We start from the raw sequence: 25,811 nt of genomic DNA, 5'->3' as shown, positions 1-25,811 counted from the left end.
TTTTGTGCTCCCTGTTTGCACGCAGTTTGCTCAGCCATTTTTTCTTCCCCCGACTATAGTAAGACAAAATATTAAAAAAAAAAGAAAGAAAGAAAGAAAAAAAAACCTAACATCCTTTTGCTCGTTTTGATGCTCGTGAACAGTAATTTTGAGAAGCAAGAAAAAGAAGGAAAAAAAAAAAAAGTTTTCCCCCCAAGGACTGAGACCATTCCACAAACTGAAGTGCTGCCAGCAGCATATGCTTTTTGCAAGAATAATTGAAACCATTAACCGGAGAGCACAGAATTCTTTTGAAAGTCTGCCAGTTATTTTCAAGTAACTTCGGCAGTGGCACAAAATATAACACTTATATTTTAACTTCTACAATTGCACTTTTAGGAGCTGGCCTCTAATTTGATTTTCAGTTACTCTGATAAGATTTCTATTTTATGATTGGCTTTATGTTTGATTCTTGTTTAAACAAACACGATTTGACTTAAATGAAAACCTAAGTGCTGATGAATAGGAGTTCTACCAAAGCAACAAGTTAGTTATTTCTTCACGTTTCACTTGAATTCACTTTTTTACCCTTTTTTTTTAAATAAAGAAAAGAAGATCAGCAGTAAATATTGCCCTGAAGAAGGGTGCGATTGCTTGCATTTTAATTTTTGTTTTTAATATGGCTGTGAACGTTTCCCTGGTTCGTGATACAAAATGGCTGACGTTAGAAGTGTGTCGAGAGTTTCAGAGAGGAACTTGTTCTCGGTCTGATGCAGAGTGCAAGTTCGCCCATCCGTCACGGAGTTGCCATGTGGAAAATGGTCGAGTTATTGCCTGCTTTGACTCCCTAAAGGTGAGGACGTCTAACACGTGCGTTACCTAAGCTCACTTGCTTTCCTTCTCTTCTGAATCGCTCGGCTATGAGTGTTATAGAACTGTTTTTTGCTCTCTTTCTGCTGAGAGGTTGGTGTGGGATGTGGCTCCTGAAATCTGGGTTAGCCGGGAGCCTGCCTCTCCTTTGTTTGGTCTCATTCAAAAATGGGAAGTTCCAGATTGCTTTTTGCTTAGAGATCACAGCCAGAATGGAAATAAGTGATGAGGGGAGAACTCTGCCACTCTCTGTGCTGTGTTGGTTGGGTCTGACATCAGGTGTAACTGCATCAAGTGTCGCATCATGGAGAGAAAAAAGAGAATTTTTTCCTAACTGTAGCTCAGGTCTGATGCAGCTCTCCTGGAAATGAGGAATGCATGTTGTGGGCAGTAAATGAAACCAAAATCAGAAAAGTAGAGAACTGAAAGCCAGTGCTTCATTTGTGTCCGGAGCACATTGGCCGTGTATTCAGCACAGATCTGAAATGTGCTTTTAATGAGCAGAAATGAAAGCAGCATTTTAAGATAATGAATCAGCTTTATGTCTATTTCCTGGAGACAGAGCTGCAGATGTACTCTACCACTGTCCTGTAGATGAGGAACAGGCAAAATATTTGGAGAGCAGCGCTCAAAGGGAAAAAAGGGTGTTGGGAAAATGCGTTCTGCAAGGAATGTGAGAGCACCACGGATCTGCTGAGCTTGTCCAGGTTCAAGCTGAGCCTTTTGGCCAGCAGTTGTCTCTGTATGGTCAGTTTTGCAGGAAGCAAATGGTTCTCGATTCCTTATCGCTGTCAGAGTTCTGGAGTAACTTTCAAAACTTCAGGAAATATTCACTTTCTTAGCTGAGGGTTTTTTTGCTTGTTTTTCTTTTTGAGTGAAACCTTTCAAGGGTGGTTTAACTGAGCTGATAAAAACCTTGAAACGTCATGCGTGATTGCTTTTGAGAGCTCTTCACATTGTGTCTGATGTTTTGATTTGAATAATTAACCTGTTTGAATTTCTAAAAGGAATCTGGTGAGTTTTACAGGCTTGAAAGTTTTCCCTTCAACTGTTGCTTGAAAACCTTGGGGTTTATTTTTATGAACACAATGACTAACAGAACTGGTGGAGTTCTGTATGCACAGGTTCAGACCGGGGCTGGATCTGGTCTAACATGGCTTTATCCATTTTATTACCATTTGTGACTTTTTATATTTTCACTTCTGTTCCCTTCCACCAAGAAGTACAAGCTTCCTATTTGCATTTGGTTTTGCTCGTTTTAATCTGAATATATGCGACGACTTTAGTTGCGCAGTGACTTTCAAATGTTTATTTACAGTGCTGGCCTTATGATGGTGAGGGACAAAAATATTCTTTATCAGATGGGGAGGGGGAAAGTCACGTCCTTTGTGCCCTTGAAACTTTCTGAATTGTCGCCAGTGGCAGTGCAGATACCTTTGAAGAGATGAATATGTTTGTTTTATAGCATTCATTTGTGAACTGAAAGGAGTGCTGTAACGCCATGTAAGATATTTCCATGCCCCTTGCAACAAAAGCATGCTTCAGCAGTGGGGGATGTGATGGGAAATACTGTGTTGAGAAAGGAGAAGAAAAGAGTTGGGTATGATCTTCTACAGCTCAGCTTCTTCTCTCTGCATCTGGTTGTTAAATAATGTTTTCATTGCAGTTTTCTCCTGACGCAGTAGCATATGCCCTGTGTGTGCTAGTTAACCGATCCCTATGTTCCTGGGAACAGGTTTTGTAGACTCCATAGGGGCTGTCCTCAGCCTGAGGAGAGTGGACAGCTCTGCCTCCCCTCCCTGCCAGCACACCTGGAGGAGAGAGTGCACACAGCTTGATGGTGGGGGCAATTTCTGCACCCTGCTGCTCCCACAGGGAGTGGGTCTGAGCCCTTCTTTCCTCCACAGAGATCCTCTGGGTGGATCTGGGTGCTCTCTCTGGGAGTGCCTGGTGCTGCTGCCCCACTGCAGGGTGCAGCTCCAGAACCACAGCCTGCTTTAACAACCGGCTGGTTAGCCAGGGTGGGTGGATGTGTGTGTGTGCACCACAGTTTCCCAGAGGAGATAACAGCCCTGGTGACTAACCATTCAAACAATAGTCCTTCTGTTCTGGGGCCGGAGCTGGGCTTGCAAGGCCCTGTTTGCAGTAGTATCGAGGGACTTGTGGTCATAACAGTGGCCTCCCTTACTGGTTGCAAGGGCAGTGCTATGCGCACATGTGGAGCTGTATGAGTGCACAGTTGTTCTCTCACTAGTGGCGGTGGGGCTCTGAGTTCACCTTTGTCTTTCACCATACTGCTGCCTGCCAGGGGAGTCAGCCCTCTGCACAGCGTTGGGCTGAGGCCCCTCCCTTAACATTAACCTCTCATGGGGAGGTTTTGTTTGCCCATCCTATGGATGTCTCTGTGCTCAGCCTTTTCCCCTCTGACAGCTGCTGAACGCTGATCCTTTCCTCCCCAATGAGAGCTCCATCGCTGCTCAGTGCTCTTTTCATCTTTTTACGCCCTGCATTAGCACAACATCTGTGTTGCTTTATTGGAGACAGGATATAGGATGCTCACAGCTAATAAGTTTTCCCGTTGTCTCGCAGTCACCCAGGGCTTTGTTCAGAGGTTGCTTATCTGCATCCATTGTGTAGTGCCATTGCTTGTTTTTTCTCACAAACCTCTTAAGCCTGAACAATGCATTCATACAGGAACTTTGATAACCCAGCATACAATGGTTTCACCTCGCTGGTCAGGTCACACACAGCATCTATATGCTTACTGCGTTTTTTTTCCTTCCCCAATCTCATGCTGCAGTTCTCCTTCTGTGATTCCAGAAGTCAGATGCTTCAGTGTATGTTGGTTCACATGATCGTGCACTACCTGTGTGTTAGGAAGATGCAGGACTCTTGGTGAAGTGATGCAGGGGCTTTACTGATGCTAGGAGGGATCTGCCTGTGTGCTCTGTGGGTGTTGCGCGACTGTGAAGAGCTTCAGTCGTCAAATGTTTGGGTCTCAATTTAGGTTGCGAGTTCAGGACTGCTGCCCTGGAACTGTGGTTCTTTGAAGGGAGAGCTTGCACATTTGTAGGCAACAGAAGGAACCTTTCTCAAGCAGATTGATAGGAAATTTAAAAATAGTTCCTGTGAGAAGCTGTTCACGGATTTGAATCGGGTGCCAAGAGAGTTCTCGCTCTTTACTCGTGCTTTCCCCACCTCATTATTCTTCAAGAACTGTGTTATTTGAATTAATTTCTATGAATGGAAGGGCGAGTGTGCCCTGCTTGGTGAAGGGCAGCGCAGGGTCCCTAGGCCAGCTGTGGCCATGCCACCCCTGATCTAGAAGTGCCCTGACCATCTGGCCAGGTGCCGTGGGGACACGTGGCCATTGCTCAGTACTATGGCCTTCAGGAGGTTCCCTTACCTACAGGGTGCTGGGATAGAGAACAGCTGGTGGCCTTGTTCTGAAACATCCTCATTGCTTTTCTAGAGGGGACACCTTGCCTGCTGCAAGCTGCTCACTGCTGGGTGGTGTGCAGTCTGCTGGGTTTCATTGAGGAACATTTGTTTAAGAAAGTAGAAGTAGGAAATAACATTTGAGCAAAGGAGAAGACTCTACTGTCATCGCTGTAAACCGAGATGGCTGTAGTGTTCATTCCCCAGCTTTTGTCCTGGGCTTGGCACACCCCATCCCATGGGTAGCTGATGCCTTTTGCAGGGGTCAGGACACGGTTTGCTGGCGCGTGGCACTGCTCACAAAGGCTCTCGTGGCCCTGCGGTGGGCTGTCTGCAAGCACTCATCAACTCATTAACCTTTCCTTTCAGACGGGATCAGGCAGCCGCAGCATGAGATGTCTGAGTCCTGATTCGCTAGGCAGCAAATCCTTCATTGGCTTCTCCAGTTTGTAAAGATGTCAGCGAGGGAGAACCACCAAACTTCTTTCTTCAGAAGAAGCACAGATTAATGATCAATAAGTGGAGAGAAGGAGCGTTAGTAGATAGTGAGGCATTATGTAAGAATACGTAGGCGATGGGTGCCGGGTGTTCAAAGAGGCTCTCGCTCATACTGCTCACAGTTTGTCTGCACGGTGGCCTTGTGGTTAAAAAGCACAAGCCCAGCTTTCTGGGGTATCTTTTTGTTTTAACTCGCTTGGAGTGCGGGTGTTCTCACGTGCAGAGGAGCTCTGAAGAGCACCTTGAGAGACAAAAAGGCAGCGCGGTGGAAACTTCAGGGGATTTTGACTTTAGGAGATAACTTGTTAAGCACGTCATGAAGCTGCTATGTGTTTCATAGCATTTCTGTATAAAATCATCTGTAAACAGGCAGAAAACCAGTAGTTAAATGTACAAGTTGTACTCGATGGTACGTTTTCTAAAAGTTATCATTATCTGGTAATAGTTTTCCAACTCGCACGGCAGCCTGAAAGCTGGCTGTGCTCTCGTTTGGCACTGCTGTACCCGAGGCTGTTGTACAGTTGTCATGCTAATTTGTACTTGTTTTGTGCTGACTTCACTGGAACTACATCTGATTGTTACTGATTTGCAATCAAATCTTTTTTTTTTTTTTTAAACTACAAACTAGGAAACAACTGAAAACACCCACTAAACTTAGCATATGGTTACGCTCCTACAGAGGAAGAAGAAAGAAAAGAAAGCCGTAGAGATATTTATGGAGAGACCCTATCTCTGCTCAGTGTAATGGAAAGGCAGATAACGCAGATGAACAGCTTTGAGCCAAGTCACCTTTGAGAGAAACCTTTACTTCCCATCAGTTTAAGTCATTTACCTGCATAGTGGTAAGTGACTTAAAGCATTTGATGGCAAGGAATAGATTTGCAGCAGTGTGTTGTTGGCATTCATTGTCTTGTCTGGATGCTTGCGTGTCTCATGGCATATTTTAGATGCTTTTTTTTAAGCTACTGAGTGAAATAGCTGAAAGTGGTTGGGAATGGTTGTTTAGACTGCACTGTATTTGTAAGAACTGTTGTTAATGTGTTTCTCTTAAAGCAGTCATTTCTACTTGAAGGACTCTGTTTCTGGCAGAGGAACATGACTGATGTGTGTTGTGGAGCCGCGCTGTGATGGCTGGAAGGCTGCTGTCCTGAGCTGTGCCCTTGCCTCTCTGCCCTGGGTTACTGCCTCTGCGTCGAGGCTAGGAGGAGAGCAGTGTCCCTTAGGGGCTGAATTTGAGCTTGAGACCTGAACAGATCTGAGTGCGGCAGCCCAGGTTTTTCTAGAAATGTTCTAAAAGATCGCATTGGAAAGCACATCAGTGGCCACAGACTTGTCCAGAGACCACGCGATGGAGGCAGCCTCTGAGGGGAGACAGGCCAAGCAGATTCAGCAGTGGGATCTCCCTGCCAAGCTCTCCTCTCCTCGTCCAACAGCCCTGGCAACGCAGAGCTTGTGTGCCTGTCTGCAGTTTGGATTGCGCTGCTTGTGTCCCCATGGTGTGAGCAAACCGCCATCCCAAAAGGCAAATCCAACAGCATTTACATCATTAATATCAGCCAAGAGTAACCTTGGTTTTCTGGTTGGGAAGATGATGGTAAAGTGCTGACTGCTGCTCAGTTGCCTAAAAAAGCAGGAGAGAAATTCTTTTGGGATGTGATTCTAAACCCTTCTGAGTTAACTGCGTCCACTTAAGCAGATACATTTTGAAACCTTTTATGGGCATATTGCAATGTTGCACGGGCCGAGGCATGCCAGCTCCTGCTCCCCGGGCTCACTTCCCCTTTTCAAGGGCAAAGCCCTCTGGACTGAGGTTCCAGTTCTGCGAAATAGCAAATCTGGCTCGAAGCTCTTTAGAATTAATGTGGAAAGCAAAGAACTTGTGCTGAAGTGTGAGCTGTTGAGTCAGGTTTTGGGAGAGGGAATTGGTCCTCCCTGCCTTTCTCCAGGGAGAAGAGCTGTCTGCAGTTCCGTCTGTCACCTCTGGCTTTCCAGTTGGGGAGAGCTGCTCTCCTCGCACATGCTCAGCACACACACCTGGAGCTCATGGTACTGCCAAGTCTGCTTGGATGTGCAGGTACAAGCTCGGTGCCTGTGACCCAGTGCAAATGCAATGCTGTGCTCTGCAAGCCCCAGGGGTTTCCTGTGCACCCGAAGCCTGGCTGGCAAGCTCTGGCAGCTCTAAAGCTTACCCTTGTGTGGCTGTGAGTCAGAGCCGGGAGGTGGCCAAGGGAGTATGGTGAGGTATGTTGGTATGGTGAGCTCTGACACCTCTACGTGTGCTGTGCTGCAAGCTGTGGCATTGCCAGATCCACATAGGGCCCTTACCCAGAGCTCAAGCTTTGCTTCTTCCAGCCCTGATCCATACCACTAACACGGGGATTGCGGTAAAGGCCCCAAGCCTGCAAGTTCCTGTCCCCATGGAGAGGCAGGAGCCTCATCAAGATGAAGACACACTGGCGCACTGTCTTCTCCCTCCCTGCTGCATCAGCAAAGCTGCCTCGCCGCCTCTCTCGCTCTTGATTGCGTTAACCTGGTGAGGTTGGCTGGGGGGAAGAGGATGGAAGGTTCTTCAAGGAGAATGACTCCATGAGCTTGTACAGTCACCGATTTCTTCAGTAGCATAGCATCAGCTTGGTGTAATCCCTTTGCTGAGAATAGCATTCTGCTGCTTGGTTCACCCATCTGAAAGGGTGCAGTAATGTGCATTTATGTAATTGAGCCGTTTGGAAGATATGAAACAAATATAAACAAGTTGTGCCAGGTTTTCTGGAGAGCCCATCGTCTGACATCTCCCACAGAATATTTAAATAAGCGGTTAGATTTCCAAGTGAGGAGCTGAGCTCTTTGAAAATCTGCCCTATAAATATTGTTAGGCTGGCATTAAAATAAATGCTTTGAGACATTTGGATGAATGTTTCTCTATGCAAGCAGGCTTATGTTTATTAATGTTGTTTATTGCTGTTCATAAAACAGTGAGACCAGGCAGTGACCTTTTCCTGTCCCATTCAGTCTCTCCTGCAATCTCTAAGGACGGTCTTCCGGTCAGATGAAAAGCCAAGGATTTGGAAAACCAGCATTCAGGCTGCCTTAAAGTATCGCAATGCCAGTCTGTGCCTAGTTGCACTTCTTGGGCAATGCAAAGAAAAAAAGACTTTGAAGACTGACTGGAGCTGAGCTACTGTAGTAACAAGACTCTGTGTGTCTTAGGCAGATGTCCGAACTGAGGAAGCATGTCAAAACCTGGCTCCTTCTGAATGAATAGCTATCAAACGTGGATAATTCTTCTGCAAACAAACCTGGCTGTTGTGAAAGCCTTCTCTCTTTTGATAGAAGGCAAAAAATACTCTGCTTGAGTATAGCTAAAATGCTCATGTGGTAAAACCTTGTTACTATCCACACAATAGAGAGTACATGGCAGTAGGAATGATGAATTCTGCTGTCAAAAGCCTTAACACTTGACATCTGGCTCGGAACATTACTCGGTGTTTGGCTCATGTTGGGTTTTGGTGTCCCCTCATCACCAGAAGCGCTTAAGGCTGTGATTCTGGACTGGTGAGTTTTAACCTTTGCCTGCATCTTTACTCCTGCCTGGAGCTGGCACCGTGGCATGTCTGCGCTGGTCCCTGCAGTGTGCTTGAGCTCTGAGCCGGAAAGCTGTGATCTAGAGGTGCCTTTCTGCAACATTTAGCTTAAAGCCGTGGGGAAGGTGTGCTCTTGAGGGGGAAAATTGGCTTGCTGAAAAGTGAGCGTACTCAGACCAAGCACACTTGCAATTCCTGAAGTTTGTAGTGAAATGTTACAGCAGATGGTCTGCTTACAATGCAGGATATTATTAGAACCATGATCAGTGCTAATAAGGTCATTGGCAGTGGGGGAGGAGATCGGTGCCTGACCTTGTTTGAGAGGTGGCAGTCTGTGCGCTAGGGGAGAAGCTTTTCTCTTGAAGTAGTGGAATGTGTGTGTTTAAAACAGGCTACCTCTGCGTGTATTCATATGTCTGCACAGCAGAGAGAAGCACCCAGTGCCCAGCCTGACACATCTGCAGGGAGGTTGTTGACTAAATCCACAGTGCACCACTGAGGGATGGAGAACAAATTCTGCTTGTGGTATCAGTCCCAAGATTGGGAACGCAGGACCAGGTTAGCTAGCCCTACGGGAAGGCTGTGATACCAGAGGCATTGCCAAGTTCTTTGGTGACCCATTAGTGGTGTTCACTGGGTTTTGTCAGGCAGGAATGTGAGGATCATCTGGGTTGGGTTGCGTTAGTGGTGTCCACACCTCTGCCTATCAGTGCCTACACCTGGCTGCAACAGGGGGTTTATGCCATTAGACAGATGGTGATGCTTTAACTTTGTCTGCTTTCTCCTGCTTTAAATGAGAAAGCAGCTCTCTGTGATCTGCACGGCCCAGCTGTATTGAGGGGCATTAGGGAAAATTTGTGGAGAATTGCTTTCATTGGGAGGAGATGGCCAGGGCAATGTGGCCACAGGAAGCTGCAGCCAGTTTGCCTGGGAGCACGGCCTTGAGACCTTCATTCCAGACATTATCCTTAGGGCTGGTGCTGGGAACGATCACACGGAGATTAAGCCTTTAAAGAGCCCCTGCCACAGCCGAGCAGAGCTTGAAAACAAAACCTCAGCATGTAATCCTGACTGCGCTCCCAATACTGCTGACCAGCATCTTCCTCCTGCTGTCTGTTTCTGCAGGATCAGAGCATGCGTTCAGTTTTGTTTTTATAATTAAGTTCCACCTGATCCTGTGTGGTCCTGGCTTCCCTTCCCTGTGGCACTGCGGGTACCCAGCACTGGCAGGGCTGAAGAAGTCTGGCAGGATGGAGCAGAAGCCTTGCTGGGTTGGACATCTTTGGATGTGGTGTTACTTCTTCCCGAGGCAGGTGTGAAAAATGCACCTGGCACTTTTTGCAGGAGCTCTTCCCAATCTTGCTCCTGTGTCATGAGATTTTTGCAGCCTTGTTCCAAAGCTCTGTTTCTCCATCTACTTTCTGCCCTGTTTCCTCCATCCCTCTGGACTTGTTGGTCCCCACGCCCTCCATCTCTACCGGTGGGTGGTTTTATCAATAGGAACTGGACAAAGCAGCCTGATGAGTCTCTTCTGCCTCTTTCTGTTGCATCTGTGGTCGCTTCTGTTTCTCAGAGCATTCGGTACACTTGGAGATAAGCAGCGATCATCACAGTAGCACCCTGCAGACCTCGGTTCCCTGCTCTGTCAGTCGCTTTGCCTGTAAGGCCCCTGTAGCACTCAGTGTAGGAGCTGGAGCGAGGCGAGCAGGCGGTGTGACTCAGAGGTGCTTGGAGCCAGGGAGCTGTCAGGGTTGATGGAAGGAGAACAGGGATGGCTGAAGTGTGCTGGGAGGGAGGGTGGTGGGGGCTGCTTCAGGGAGGGGGCAGCCCTCAGGGCTCCCACACATCCCAGTGGGGTTGGGAAGGTCGGGTATGGGCATGCCAGCAGGGCCAGAACGAGCTGGTGGAGGGAGGGGATGATCCCACAGCACCAGCACTGCTTCATCACCAGTTCCCTGTCACATTGCTGTCACCGGAGCCCACTCAAACGGCTCGTGAGAGCTCAGGGAAAAAGTGCCTTGGGGGCTGAGAGGCATATAGGGATGGGGTTGCTTTCAGCTGGTGATGCAGAGATGGGAAGAGAAATCTGTCTGCTGTGGGGAGGCAGGAGCTCAGGAAGTACAGCTCTGCAGCTCTGCAGCAATTCAGCAAGGAGGGGCTCAGCTGGAGACAGGCAGATTGTGCCTGAGTTAGCAAGTCTTTGAGGGGTAAGAAAAGTGCAGAAGTGGTCTCCTGCAGAGCCTGTGTGTTTAACCTGCGGGCTGAATTCAATTGCTTGTATAGAAAATGCAGTCGAGTTGGTCCCCCTGCACGATCAGAACTGGATGCTTTCCCCCCACGCTCTCACAGCCTCGTGGTTGTGGAGGATCAGTAATCTGGAGGAGATGACTTACAAAGAATGGTAGCAAGCAGCTCCATGCTGTACCTTCCTACGTGCAGTGAGACGTGGTGGAGAAGGGGACTCTTCGTGTGGCAGAGCTTCATGAGCAGATGAAGGCTTCCCCCAGCCGTATGGATTTTGGTTTTCATCAAGTTTTATGTATTTAGAGTGAAAACTTGGGGCATCTTGTTCTGTCTCTAGGTAGTGCTTGGAGCGGGGCCCTGAGCTGTGCCGTCACTGCATGGACTCCTACAGCCAAAGCTCCCTGCTGTGGCCCTGTGTGATGTAGTGCTTTGCTTAAGGGATTTTTATTGCTTTGTTTCTTTGTGTGATAATGAAGTACTCACACAGAAGAAAACTTACATCAGCAAGGATAGAAACACCGATGAAGATGATTTTTGGTATCTTGATAGTGCTAATTCTGGGAATTAAGCATCCTTTTAGAATATAACCTGCCAGGAGCAGCCCAAAGAGAGGGGAAAAGTTTTAGTACTTTTTTTTTTTTTTTTTTAATATTCATTCTTTCAATCAGAGAAGCTTACCCAAGCTTGCATGGGATTTCTGCCTAGGCTCCATCAAAGCCCATCTATCAGAGTAAGGAGCGAGAGCATTTTTTCCAGCCGGGTGTTTGCTGACGTAGGCACCGGCTGTGCTGCATTCCAGACTCGCTAATGACACCGGAGCTTCTTTGCAGCTACTCCTCCCACGTGGCCAGAGAGGCTGCAGATGTCCTCAGGAAAGGTCATGCTTCCTTGCAGGAAAATCTCTCCTTGCCAGATCCGGGATGGACCCATCTTGCTTCAAAGCAAATGGATGTTTGCCTCAGAGCTGACTGTCATCCTGGCTGTTCTTGATCAGGGCCGTGAAAGGACTTTTTCTTGCTGCCCTTTTAAGAAAGGATTGTGCTGTGTCTAAGGTCTCTCTTGTTGGTGGCAGAAGCAGAATGCATGAGGTCGGGTGTCTGCCAGAGTCATATTGTCAAGATAGCTTTTAAAGGCTGGTTTCTATTAGAAAGCAAATCCTTGCATTCCTCCGTGTCTGTACAAGTCTGAGCATCAGGCAGCCTGCATTGTGTGGGTGACTGGGACAAGGCTAAGCGGCTCAGAGTGGAAGCTGAGGGCAGGAGTTTGGAAAGCAAGTCAGTAATATGGAAAGGGCAGAAAAACCCCACAGTACTTTGAGCAGTTTGATTTTAGTGACTGAAGCCTGAATAAGCAGGTGTCTGTGTGTGCTTTCGTTATTTCTACCTCCTTTGACTTTTCTTAGTATTCTGCACCTAAAGACATGAGTCTAACAGCTATTAAAAACAAAAACTCCAAATACCAGAGCAAACCAAATGAAAGCCCTGATCTGTTCCTTTCCTGTTGTTCTGCTGGAATGGGCAGACACATGCACATATCTGCAGCATATTTCCCTCTTAGCTGCTCTGTTCCTGAGCGGTGTTATTCCAGGCTTGTACCAGTGCCACTCAGAGGAGAATTTAGGTCAGAATTTTTGGCAGGGCAGAAGTTGCATCCTGCAGGAAAAAAGTGGCTGCATCTCCAGAATGAGATTCAATCTCTGTGTCCTGTCCTGCAGCTCTCCTTACAGGGTGGGGAATGGAGCTAATTAGCAGCTACGTGGAATTAACCTTTCAGTGCCTGAAATAATGCATTTCGGAGAAACCACCATTTGTTAGTCCCTATTCCTGGCAGTGCTTGGAGAAAACAGAAGTTATTTTGCCATCTTTGGGCAGTTCATTTCCAGAGCTGTTGTGGGTCTGTGTGCAGTACAGGTGGAGAACAGCTCCTGGAGCGGGCTGCTGTTTGCTCTGTGCTGCCTGGGAAGGGTCTGTCAGGTGCTCAGAGGGGAAGCAGAGCACAGACTTGCTTTGTCTGAGCAAGGTGGGGAGTACAGATCTGCACAGACCCTCATCAGGCTCTGGATAACGGGCTGGGGTGGAATGAGAGTCTGGGAGAAGTGTTGTAATTAGGACAGATCATTAAAATGTGGTTTTTTTTTTTTTTCTGGCTGAGGCTGTTCTGATAAATTCATCATAAATTAACAAGTTTTCAGATGTTGGCACTGAATTTGGCATGCTGTCCCTTGAGACTGACTGCCTGGGTGGTGCTTGTGACTAGCACACGTGTCCTGCACTTAAATATGTCCCATAGTTTGCAGTGTGGTGTTGCTAAATTCTTTCTTTGCCCACAGAAATGGCCTGGCGTTGTCTTTGGCACTGTGAGGCCTTTGCTCCTAACCTTCATGGGCAAATGGGTGCCTGTGAAAGACCTGTCCTGCTGTTGCTGCAGCCTGCGTGCTCGCTGCTGCTGTGGGCCCTGCCCTGCACTCTTTGCAAATATTTACACTGCCTTTATTTTCCTTTCACTTGAGATTTGAGCAGAGATTGGTTATGTATCTGCTTTCTAGTGCTAGGCACTTCTTAAAGAGCGCATCTGAAGGGGTTTCCTTAAGAGAAAAATCCCTTGTGACTGAAATGTGCATATGTTACCGGCTGTAATAAAGAATAAAGAACATACTAAAAGAACATGCTAGCCAAGGTGAAATATTTGCCTGGGGCAAGGCAGGTTTTATTTTTCATTCCCTTTGTTATTTTTCTTTTTTTTTTCTCCTTCCTTCCCTTTCAAGCCTTGCTGCCTCTTGGTTAGGGGAGGGCAGTGCGGTCCTTGCTGCCCAGCTGAGCCGGCTGGAGGAGCGGTCCTGAAGGTGCATTTTGGCAGCAGCGCCTTTAGTCCCGTGCCCAGCAGCAAGTTTGTTACATCACGGGTGTGAAATCGGAAGTTTGGCGTGCTTTTTATGTATTTGTTTGTTTGCTTTAACCAAAGGCTCTGGTACCAAGAAGGGTGACAGCCTTCTGCCATGTCTGTCCGCTCCCCTGCAGCCACCCTAGGCAGCGGGTGTCCCCTGGCAGCCCCTCTGTAGCTGAGGCTGAGCCCATCCTGCCGAGCTGTTTTTCCAGGCTGAGGATTCTCCCTGTGAATTGTCAGCCCAGATGGAATTAATTTTTTTTCATTATTACTTTTTTTTTTTAAACCAGGAATCTGTTTATGCCCATTAAGCTTTTGCTTGCAGCAACACAAACAAAACTTGGGCTGGTACTCAGATGGTAAGTTTGTTTTCTGCCAAGTTCTTGCAAATAAACTCTTTGTTTTGTTTTTCTCAGTTTCATTTTTTAAATATCTAAGGCACAGGGGAAGCCAGGCCTTCTGAGCATCACTTTGCCCTCCACAAACAGGAGAAAGCACTGGGCTTTGGCTGTGCAGCTGTCAGTCTCTGTGCTCCTGTGTTTGTCTTTTCCCTTGTGCAAACGCCAGGAGTGAGGCAGCCAGGGGTGGTCACACAGCCCATATTTGTATTCATGAGCACAGTGCTTTAACATTTATTCTCCTGGGCTTTAATGTACTTTGCTTAGTCCTGTCTACGTGTGGTTTGACTGCTTCAATTGTAATATTTAACAGATGCTGTAGGTAAAGGAAGGTCAGAAGCATCAACTTTCCGTATGACCTTGACGGATTCAATCAGCCAGTGAAAGTTGTAGAATTGGATTATGGGATTTGCAATGAAAAAGTGGTTTAAGGCACAGGAGAAACTACACCTGGTATTTTCAAAAGCTGCCCCGCTTTAGTAGCAATCTGAAGTGACAGAGCAGGAGACAAAAGGTGGGAGACGTATTAGAAGGATTTGGAGGTTTGTGTGTGTGGGGAGGAGGTTGTTTTTAATGCTGTAGTTGGGTTATCCCAGAGACTGGCATAGCTTCTGTAAATCAACGGAATGCCATCTTGCAGTAGAATTGATTTCTTTGGTTTTGAATAAACCCCACACAGAAACATTCGCCTCTAGAAACATTAACACTGCAGGATGTCACCTGTTTTGTGCCCTGAACTAAATGCATGCAGCCATCCTAGGGCTAAACGTGCTTCTAAACTTGCTCTCTTTACCGGCTGCTAAGTGCCTTCTTTCATAATTGCTATTGATCAGTTGTTTGGGCTGTTCCAGGATAAGGGATGTCTGTAAAAGCTTGTTTTGCCTGGAGAAAGCCCTGTTTGGTACTGTGTTAAAGAAGTACTTCATTATGCTTGTAATATTCCTGAACCTGAGCAGAACACCTGGAAGAGGTTAGGAATGGTCAGGTCAGAGCTTTGAGCTGATGGTGTTTCTGTTTGAGCCTCATTCCAAGTGTGTGGTGGTGCAGATTGCTGCTGCTCACAAAATATAACCTAATCAAAATGTATTGGCGGACGCATTGAAAAAAGAACAGAACAAACTCTTTATTCCTCTTTTGAGGAATGAGCTTATTGTGCAATGCAAATAGTAATCTCTCCGATAAACTTGTTTGGTTGTTTTTATTTTTTTGCTCTTTGGCTCTGCAGTTCATAAAAAATATACTTTGCCAGCGCTGTGCTTTCTCAGTATATATTTTTTGGACTTGGTAAGTGCTGTCCATTGCTTGGAGGGAGCAAAAATGTTCCACAAACCAAGAACCATAAAATCAATACACGTTTTTCACTGAGCATAGCAGAGCATGCCATTGGCCCGAATGGAGAGAGCTTGGCAGGAGAACAGAGCTGGAAAGAGTTGTCAAGATGTAAAAATATAATGAAGGAGCTACAGGGCTTTTCCTCAACAAAATAACTTGAAGTTCTTACAAACTCAGAACAGTGTAACAAACAGCTTGGAATGAAAATCCTGCGTGAAAGCAGGACAGCCATGACCTCTTTGTGCTGTCTTGGGGAAATGCAGCAGAACATTGCTGTATTCAGCAATGTGCAAAAGTAAACTTCACTCACAGCAGCTCTCAGCTTTCCTAATAGGCAGGTGAATGGGAGCTCAGCTGGTGCCTGTGGCTACTTGGGGTCTGACAGAATACAGTGAAGGCATGCCACTCTGTTTCTAATTAAAATTTAAAAAAATTGCCAGGGTGATGGTACCCAGTGAAATGCACGGGCTCCATGCTAACAAGCTTGTCTGCATGGAGCTGGGTTTGCCTGTAGAGCTCATTGGCTCAAAGAAGAGCTTGGTGATAGCTCTGAGTACCTGTCAGCGGTTAAGGTGATGCTAAAAAAGGGCACAATGATGCAGAAATGTTGCTGTATTTGCTTTTTCCTCTTGTGTTCTGGTTTGAAATGTGTAACAAAAACAAGCTTGACAAACGTTTTGAGGCTGCAGATTTGTTCAGGAGTCCTAGATATTCATGTCTGCCTCCCAGCAGAATGCCTCTGCTCTGGAGGAGCCCCAGGTCCAGGTGCTCTGTACTTTCAAGCACACTGTTTGAAAGGGCTGGAGTTGCAGAAGGATTTTACCACACCATACAGCCGATTGCGTCCAGTGTTTTAATTGTAATGTTTGGCTCTTAACGTGATTTTACTCACAAAAAGCTTTGTGCCTCGCTTCAAAAATAACATGGAGTGGTGAAATCGTTTAGCTACCACACTGTTTCTGCTGCAGGGTGGGAAGTATGTTCCCTGTTGGAGCAAAGTGCTGCTATTTGTCACACAGTGCCTGATGATGGAGCCTGCCTAGCTGTACTCTTAAGTGCTTGACCACAGCCCCATCAGCTCAGCTGTGTGTCAGACTGCTAGAGGCAGCTTGCTTGCCAGTGTCAGGCTGGAGAACGCACTGCAGTGTTGGTCCCCTGAGCTGTCCCCTTGATGGCTTTTGTTTGGACTCGGTTGTACTTGCAAAAAACGATGCTGATGTTTTTGTTCCTCCTGGCCTTCCTTCCATCGCTCTGCAAAGCAAAAATAACCCAGCAGAGCAGTCACAAGGGTGAGACAGGGAGGCTGATGAATGGTGCCAATGTGCTAGAGCCAAGGATTTTTGTCTGTTTCCCATTCCTTCTGCATTTTTCTTACTCACTGGACGAGAAGAGCCTCACTGGACTGAAGTGATTGCATTTGCTTGATCTGCCTTTTTTTCTTTTTCTTCCTTTTTTTTTTTTTTTTTTAAGGCTACAGAGGATCAGAATTGTTATGAAGCCCAAATGCTATTCACCTCCTGGTGGGCCCTCAGTGCTCTGCTCACAGCTGTAAGGAGAGAACTGGGCAGAGCAGGGCTGGCATCATTTCGCTGTGGAGAGCACTGCGTGGCTCCTGGGTTTGCCTGGAGGGCCTTCCAGCTCCCTTCTGCTTGCTGAGCCTTGCTTTGAGGTTTTGTTTCAAAAGGACCCACGGCTCTTGTCAGAACTGCCAGGTGTCCCCTGCTTTCATTTGAAATCATGCAGAGCGTCAGGGTTCACTCGTTTCAGTCAAAATCAAACCTAGGCTTTTTCTGAAAGGGCTCAACCTGCTGTTCACTGAAGCTGATGGAAATTCAGTCACTGTTTCAGTGACAAGCTGGGCTGTCTTGGTAACGCTGGGAGCTTGTGACAGATCTACAGGCTTTTCCACTGCAGCTGTGGGGATGTATGAGGGAATTTGAGAGCTCTCACTCCTCTGTAGGTAATGCCTCTTCAAACAGCATGTAGGAAAGGCAGCGTTCCTTTCTGCAGGGAGACCAGGCTGAGGGCAGGCAGAAGCCACGGCCCTCTTCATCTGAGCAGTGTCTGTGCTGGTGGCTGCTGCAGAGCTCTGAGCCGCAGCTGCAGTGTGCTTAGACACCCTGGCACCAGCTTTGTGAGGCCGAAGTGAGTAATGTGGTGATGTACAGTGTCAGCTCTCCTGTTTGTTGCACCCTTCTGAGCTATATGAGGGCAGGAGCTTGAGAAGCGTTTGGTTTTGGTCTGATTATTCCGTGCAAAATCTGAAAGGGTTTGTCTGACTGCTGCATGTGGAGCTGAGTTAGGACAGAATGCACTTGGGTGGTTTTAGCAGTTTTCTTCTAAACTGCTTGCACAAGCTCAGGGAGATGGCTTGTTGATCCCAAGTAGTGGGAAGTTCAAAGAAGTCAGGCAAAGCTCGACCTATAGACACTCCAGAACAGTGGTTTATGTTTCTTAGGCCTGCTTGAATTGTATTTCCAGCAATTTTGTATTTATGAACTGCACTTATTTGTAGTTAGGGTATGCATTTCACAAGACCTCTATCATCTGTACCTGGGAGTTACCAGCTCAACCACAACTCCAGCATTTTTATCCATATGCTTTGAAACTTCCGTACATTAGGAAATCCACGTTGCTCCCCTTCCCATAGCTGATTGCCATCTGGTAGTTCTGACTAAAACATGTATTGTACTTTTTCAGCTATGTTCTGTTCACAACAGAGATCCACATCTTGGCGGTAGTCTTTGGGCTCTCTGTAAATGGATGTCATACCCACATTTGGAAAATGTCAAGGTTATACCAGCATGGAAAAGAAAAGGAGGGGGTGGGAAACAACAACCAACTACAGGTGCAGTTGTCTTCTGAATTGCAGTACAAGTCATGTCAGACCACTGGCTCCTTTGTACCAAACATTCCATACAAGTGTCTGGTTGAGCTCTGACCCAGGAGGGATGCAAATAACCAACACTCCAGCATCCATCCCTGCAACGATGACCAGAGGAGCAGAGGGAGCAGTAGAACTGGAAAGTCTCTGAGATGGATTATTTTAAAGAGACATGCGAGAAGGAGTGCTGGTGTTCATCTGCAAGTCTTTGATGTGGCACAGATTGTTTCTGAACAAGACAGGGAACAAAAGCATAGGAGAGACTTGTGTGACATCCCACAGCTCCTTGGAAGACTGCAGAGAGAGTTCAGTGGCAGTCTGGAAGGATGCTCTTGGCAAGATGGTTCAGTTTGTGTGTCTTTTTTTTTTTTAATTATAATTTTTAACTGATTGAGAGATGGAATAGAGAGCGTGCTTGTTAAATTTGTAGGGTGCTCTGAGCTTGGGAGGAGCTAGAGGCACTCTAGGGAACCGGGTATGGAGTGGTGGATAATCTCAGCAAGTTGGAAAAATCATCTTGAGGGGCTGAAGTTTCAAGTTCAGTCAAAACAGTACAAAATTATAAGCAAAACCATCAGCTGAGCGATAACGTCAGTCAAAAATGTTAGGCTGCCACAGGTAAGGAAACTGTCATGCAGGGATGTATAAATGGCAGCGTGATCTGCAGGAGATGTGGGAAAAATTTTCTATCTGTGCAGTGGTGGCAAGGGCTGAGCTGGAGGTCTGTTCCCTGTACGTGCACACATGTCAGCAGGCTGGAGAAGCTCCTAATGAGAGGATGAAAGCATGCTCGCAGAGTTGAAAGAGCATGGTTTGCATCACCTGGAGCAGAGAGGTTTGAGGAAGAGAGTAAATGGGACTGCAGCCTTTAAGCATGAGACTTCCTCCAAGAGGAGGGGAATAATTGCTTTTCTGGCCCTCTAAGGTGAGGTAAAAATTTGGAACCTCACTTGCAAGAGGAGAAATGCTGGAATTGGAAATCAGGAGCAGCTTTACAGCTGCAAGGAGAGCAACGTGCTGGAGTCCCTTGCCTGGGGAATGCTAGGTTTGGGGAAAATAGGTGAAGCTGATCTGTGTGGGCCTGAGGATGATCTCTCACTTCTCTGAGTCCTCTTGACCTGCTTTTTAGGATCCTTGTAAGTGGGCTAACAGCCCTCCATGGGAACACGTGAGCGAGGAACAGTGTTTTGTAGATAATATCTCAAAACCAGTTTCAGAAAAGTGGGCTGCTCTAGCACTACAAGCAAAAATGCATCGTGGTTAAGCAGAAGTTATGTGATGTACTGTGCCAGGGTCAATATTCTAGGGAAGTGGCAAGGTTGTACTTTACACTGACTCAGTTGGCAGCATAACTTCAACATTTCATTAGTCAGTAGAAAGGAGTTGCAGATAAGGTATGTACAGAGCTCGCCTTTCATCTGCAGAGTGACAGCTTGGCTGCATGAACACCTATCTGGGAGATGGCAGTCACTAATGATCATGCTGACTTGTCTGCTACAGCCTTCTTTGTTCTCCATTTGTGCTGGGGAATTTGCTCTTTCCATTCTACTTGATGTTTGCTGGGCATTTTGCTCTGGCAGTGAGATGGACAGACTTCTTCAAGCACAGTTCTGTACCTGTTTTTGGAGGAGGAATGTGGCACAGCACTGAAGACAGCAACATGAGTCACAGGGTGCAGCAAGCATGTCAAGTGCTGGCTCTTGGTACCAGGTTACTTAGGGACAGGTTGTAAGGGCACGAAGCACTTGAGTTGGGGGTGGTGGATGGACAGTGTTCCAAATGCCCTCAACATTTGCTTTCTTGGGAGGGTAACTTTGAAGCCACAACTCCTTAAGGATGGGCAGAAGACTTGAAGCTTGCACTGAGCACCGTGTCCCTGTCTTCTTAAAGAGCAGAGACCAGTAAGGACGGACCTAGAGCAGAGTGTGTTGTATGGGCACAGAGCCTGAAGCCCTGATCTCCCTCATGCTGGCTCCCACCACCCCTTGATAACTTAAGCACTGTGGCCAGTTGTGTTGCCTGGTCCTTGTCTGCCCTCGACACGCAGCAGCACACACTAGATGGCTGAGGCAGTGTTGCACGTAATGTGTGACAGCTGTGCTGGGCTCTCCAGCCAGGAGAAGGCTCTGTGCACGTGCGGGGTGGGTGAAGGCAGTGCTTCGTGCTGCAGCCAGAGCTCAGAGTAAGCAGCACCGTGCATCTCTGTGTGCCTCTTCGCTGAGCTCCACTGGGGAGGGAAATCTGCTGCTTCATGCAGAGAGAAGTTATGTAGTCAAGCTGTGTTTTGGTGCCTGGTTTTGTGCAAAACATGGAAATCCTTTCCTGCCTCATCTCTTTTCATTCTTTTTGCTGTCAGTCATTGCACATGTCATCAATGTCTGTGGAGAAGACAGCACAGTCAGGGCCCAGGACAACTACAGCCTCTAGTGTGTGAAAAACAGCATTAACTTCAAGGTTTTCACATGAGAATTGCTGGTGATTGACAGGACGTGCAGTGCAGTCATTAAAACCAGAGATGGATGTGCTCTGGAACCCCTCACCAGCATCCTTGATTAAAGGCTGTAACAAACTTCCTTATGGCATGGGTGTGAATGTGAGTGCAGCCTTGGGTTAGTGCTGAAAGTTCTGTTTTTGCAGCATGGTTTGGCTTATTTCAGCAGCCAGCAAGGGGAGAACTTGTGCAGCGTGCTTAGGGGTGGCTCAGCCAGCCTTGTGCAGGCACGCAGTGCGTGTGGGGATGCAGACACGAAGGTGCAGCACTCCAAATGCTAGGTGTAACACAGGTATTGTTATTGCATTTAAGTGTGCTGCCATCACTGCTATGCTTGAAACAGCTGCTTTTGTTACTTCCATTGCAAGCTGTTGTCACGTTAACTCGTGTTGGATGCCAACCATTTACAGTATGCGCCATCACAGCATGACTTCAGTTGGCAACACAGAGTCGGTCACATGCCAGCAGCCTACTGTCAGGGTGGGGGAGCATGTGGGAAGAAAGGAGAGAAGATACTCTCAGAAAATGCTTTAATGATTTATTTTTAATATCCATCTTTTGAGCCTGGGGAATTGCAGTCCATATGCCTTTCCCTCCTGGCTCTAGTTGGCAAAGAAGCTGATGAATATGGTCCTTCATATCCTTCCATTTTGTGAGGAGCCAGAAAAGATGGCTATATTTAGCATGTTCCCAGGGCCAGCAGCAGTCTGCTGCTGGGTGGTGATTCCTTGGATGGAGGCTCGTGTGCCACCCTGGGGCAGGGTGGTAATGTGTACTCCTCAGAATCAATAATCATGCTGAAATAACAGCACCAGAACAAACTCCTCCAATTACACAGAGCAGCAGCTCAGCACACTGCTTCGTGTCAAGGGTCAGGCTCTGAGGGCTTTGCCTTTCCCAATGCACATAGCCAACCTGGCTGCTGCTGATGAGACTATCTTTGTGCTGGAGCTGCAGCTTCTCACTTCATCAAAACAGTGAGCACCTTTTAGTGGTAAAAACATTCATCTGAGGCTTTGGAGCCTGACTCGTGTTGTTTTTTCTCTTACTGTATTCCTAGGTCACCCTAGGTATGAAATGGAGTTGTCCTTATTTGTCCCCAGCCCACTCTTTGCACAGCAGATTTGCTACCAGTTCCCCATTGCTTTCCCTGCTGTGGTGCAGTTGGTACTGAGAAACAAATAATGGCAGTTCCTTCGTCCTTCTGGCTGCTTTCACTGGGCTGAAATCAGTGTGGTAAAGCTGTTGTATTGCTGAGAAGTAATGGGAACTATGGACATAGTGATGGAAATGTAGAGGAGGGGATTACTTCTACCAGTATGGGTGTTCAGAAGTGCCCATTGCTTTAGATGAGGCATTTTGAATGTTGTTTAGCTGGAGGTCTAAACTGAGGTCACCAGGACAGGAATATTTGGGGGTGTTCTGTTGTACAGTTGGCTCCTAATGGTTGTTGTGAGATGGAGAATCTGCAGTGGTGCAGGAGAGTGAAACCCATCTCACTGGTGGCGTCTAAGTGGTCATGGTGTAATGCAGCAATTGATGATACATGAAACCAAAATGACAACAAATAGGAGCTGGGTTAAAGATGTGATTTCTGAATTTACATGGTGATTCATTGGGCCTTCCTGGAGCCATACGAGGCCCAAATGACAGCAGTGCCTGCACTTCACAGTTTTTGCTCTGCAGCAGCATCTCTGCAGCTCTTAGTTCCTTGCAAACACATATTCCATATCTTCATTGGAACCAGCACTCAGTGGGCTCTGCTTTCTGCTCACAGCTCAGCAGACCAGGTCTTAGCAAGTATGTTGCATCGTTTTTAGTACCTGGATGGAATTAAACTGTTTTGAGGGGAAGAATGAAGAAGAACAATGTTTCACAACAACTGTGGTGTATGGTATCATTGATGTGCCAAATTTCAGTTGGAATGGCCAAGCCCTCTCAAGTTGAGGTCAGCCCTAAATGTATTGCTCACTAAAATGGCAGCTCTTTTTTCATTTCCTCCATTCCTGCAGCATAGAAACAACCTCACAGATCCATTCCAAATCTGGTAGATACGTTAGCATTCTCCCAACCCGAGGCACTCTGTGCCAAGTTCCAACCAGGAATAATTAATGTGTATGCCCTGGAAGGCTGCAGTCCAGAACAGAGTACAGGTGCTCTGAGCCTGAGTGCTGGGCTCCTGCTTGCTGTAGAGATGCCACCTTCATCGTGAGCTCCTTGATGTGTGTTTGGGGAGAAAGCCGTGTGTGGAATCACAGTAACAGCTTGGCTTGGAAAACGGAATTCAAGATGTTGTGTGACATCACCTTGAAGCAGCGTGCTTGCCTTTGCTGTTCCACCTGCCTGTGAGCAAGGTGAGCAGGATTGGTCAGGGAAGCAGGAAGGATGACCCAAACCAGCTGAATCCCAAAGTTTAATGCACTTCTTTGCCTCGAAGCAGTGCTGGCTGTCTGGGCACCAGCAAGCTGTGTGGTGCCATCTTACCCTCACTTCAAGCAATGTCTGGCAATGAAGATTGATGTCCTCGGGGTCTCTGAGCAATTAACTCGCTGCTAGGGATCTGGTGCTGTTGGATTGCAGAGAAGCCAGAAACAATAGCATGAAAAAGCCTCTTTTGCAGTTTGGTTGTCAGAAGCCGCTCAGCACCTCCTCTAGCAGCAAGGCAGAGTCTCACTGAGCAAATGCAGGCTTCTGAACCTCGGGAGGGTTTAGCCCATCACTTCTTGCACTCGATTATTTGCCTTTAAAAAATAACAGCAGAGAGCCAGGAGTTTTGTTTAACTGCCTGATCCCCAAGGAGCAGATCCAGGAGCTAGTCTCTAGTGATGCTCTTTCACACAGCCTCTCCCACTCTCTGCAGCCCCCTTCCTCTGCAGCAGCTGCCGCTCCTGATATGCTGAGGTGGTTCGAAAGCAGCTCCTCCAGTGGTGCACAATGTTGGCATTGTGTGGTGTTACTCAGCCCTGGTGCAGTGACTCCACCTGTCCTGGCAGAGACAGATCTTAAAAATCCCCAGGGGAGCGTCCTCAGTTTGGATGAGGGCCATCCTGGAGGGGCTGTGCCCTGTCTGGTGCTTTGTGACAGGGTGCCCTCGTGGATCTGGTTATAGGGTTGCTGCTCTGCTGCCAGCAGGCAGGAACATGAGGTTACCTCGTTTGCCCTTTTGTTTGTTGTTTTTTTTGTTTGTTTTGAAGGCGCACTTAATTATATTGAGGCTGAGAACTCAGTGTCCATCCCTTGGAGAGAATGCCTGGGACAAGGGCTGGGTAATAGATGATCCTATTCCTTTGCTGTCTGCAGTAACAATTATTAGTTATCCATCATGTAGCAGTTCTGTGTCCCTCAGTTCTGGCCCCATTTTGTGGGGCTCTGAATAGCTACAGAAGAATTACTGTCACATACACACACAAAGAAAAAACCACCAAAAAAACCTCACAATTTTTGCATAAAAGTTATTTATAAAACTTATGCATAAATTGCAGAAGATGTCTCTTGTATTCTGTACATCTTTTTAGAAGATGAAATACATAGAAAAAGGTTTTAAAAATCCCACAACAACCTAAGCATTAATTATTCTTAAATATATTACCATTTTTTGTACTCAGTCGACTATTTGCATTTTTCTTTGTTTGCCTGCAAACGCTATTTATGCAAAGCACAATTTTCATATGGTTTTGAAAGCGATGGTTTCAGGTGGTCTGTAATGTGAGCAGAGCTCTGCTTTTTTGGAGCTCCTGGCTTCATTTGTAGTTCTGTTTATTTAGGGGAAGGAAAGAAAGAAGTCAGTGATGCAAGGTACTGTGGCTTTTAATGAATGGAAGCATGAAAGGGGAATTGGCTGAACTCTTGCTCTTGTTGCTCTCAGTTCTCAGCATCTCAGTCTACATGCTTGCTAAAGATCAGTGGTACTTCTCTTACAAAGGTGTTGCCTTGCATTTTACCCAGAGCAGCTGGGGTAGTGGTAGGGACGTGTTCCTCTGTCTGGTTGTTAGGGCCAATTAAGTGGTCTAGTGTTGGGAGGGAGAGGAAAAACAACCCACACAGGAAAAAGGGAGATTTTTGATGTTGCTTCTGGAACTGTTGTTAGTAGCTTCTGGAAATAGTGATGTTTATGTTAGACTTAGGGTTTTTCTTTCTTTCTTTTCAATCATGTTAATTAATGTTAGGAAGCTTCACTTTTGGATTCACTTTGACTGTGCTCAGTTAGTGTTACAGCAGCAGAAGTCGTGTTGTTCTTCTCTTTACCTAAGTATTGTTCTGCTAAAGGAAAAGCACAAAAGTAGCGCAATAGCCACCAAAATGCCTCCGCCTGATTGTATTGTTACAGTAACCCAAACAACCCATCATTAAATTTCTCTGGCTGCCACGAGCCTTGCATTCACTCAACTGGTGTTTTTGTTATGTTTTTTCAGGGCCGGTGTACCCGAGAGAACTGCAAATATCTCCACCCTCCCCCGCACTTAAAAACACAACTTGAAATAAATGGACGCAACAACCTGATCCAGCAAAAGACGGCCGCAGCCATGTTTGCTCAGCAGATGCAGTTCATGCTACCAGGCACGCAGCTACAGCCAATCGTAAGTCACTGCAGGTTGGGTTTCACACTCATCCTGATTTCTTTCCTGTTTACTTCTGGAGCTGTGGCTCTCCTTTCCTCTGATAACTGAGTACTGCGAGTTCAAGGCGTCAGCTGGAAGCATCTCAGTACCAGGTGGAATCTGACCAGTTAGTTCTTCTACATCCCTGAAACCGAGTGGCTTGATTCCAGTGCATTCTGTTTTGGATAGCTGTTTTACACTGGACTGCTGGAGCTCTTTGCCCTGTGGCAGGAAGCCAGTAGGTTCGTTGCATTGGTGGGCTGAAGTTGGGAAAGATGGATTCTCTTCACCTGAGTATTGTTCTGCTAAAGGAAAAGCACAAAAGTAGTGCAGTAGCCACCAAAGTGCCTCCGCCTGATTGTATTGTTACGTTTGTGTCTGAGGGACCAATTTCATTCTAGCTGTCCCAACAGAGAGCTGTTAATGCCACAGCTCTGTCATTCTTTCTCTTAGTAATATTGTTTTATACTAACAGTAGGAAAGACTTATTTCTCTTCCAGAAGAAGGGAAACCTGTGGGAAATAGCTGTTTGCAGAGCAGTTTGGAGAAGCCTTCACTGCCTGTCCCCACTGTGGACTATTGGTTAAAGCAGGTTTTCGGGCTGGAGAACCACGT

The 25,811-nt window shown here is 46.8% G+C and overlaps 1 protein-coding gene across 7 annotated transcripts in view; it reads left to right on the top strand.

Annotated features, from left to right (window-relative positions):
- Nucleotides 1–25,811, top strand: part of MBNL3 (muscleblind like splicing regulator 3) — a 63,698-nt gene that overhangs the window by 4,933 nt on the left and 32,954 nt on the right. The window contains exons 1-2 of one of the 7 annotated variants that reach the window (XM_019618143.2): nucleotides 24–832; nucleotides 25,011–25,175. In XM_019618143.2, coding sequence (XP_019473688.1) covers nucleotides 659–832; nucleotides 25,011–25,175 — 339 coding nt within the window. In that variant the 5' untranslated portion in view covers nucleotides 24–658. Of the gene's footprint in view, nucleotides 1–23; nucleotides 833–25,010; nucleotides 25,176–25,811 lie in introns of those variants that run through there. The other 6 variants (XR_002117620.2, XM_019618144.2, XM_003208345.4 and 3 more) reach the window with 6 other exon arrangements.

Source organism: Meleagris gallopavo, chromosome 9, assembly GCF_000146605.3.
Source record: "Meleagris gallopavo isolate NT-WF06-2002-E0010 breed Aviagen turkey brand Nicholas breeding stock chromosome 9, Turkey_5.1, whole genome shotgun sequence".
Classification (NCBI taxonomy): Eukaryota; Metazoa; Chordata; class Aves; order Galliformes; family Phasianidae; genus Meleagris; species Meleagris gallopavo.
This window is presented reverse-complemented; position numbering and strand designations above follow the sequence as displayed.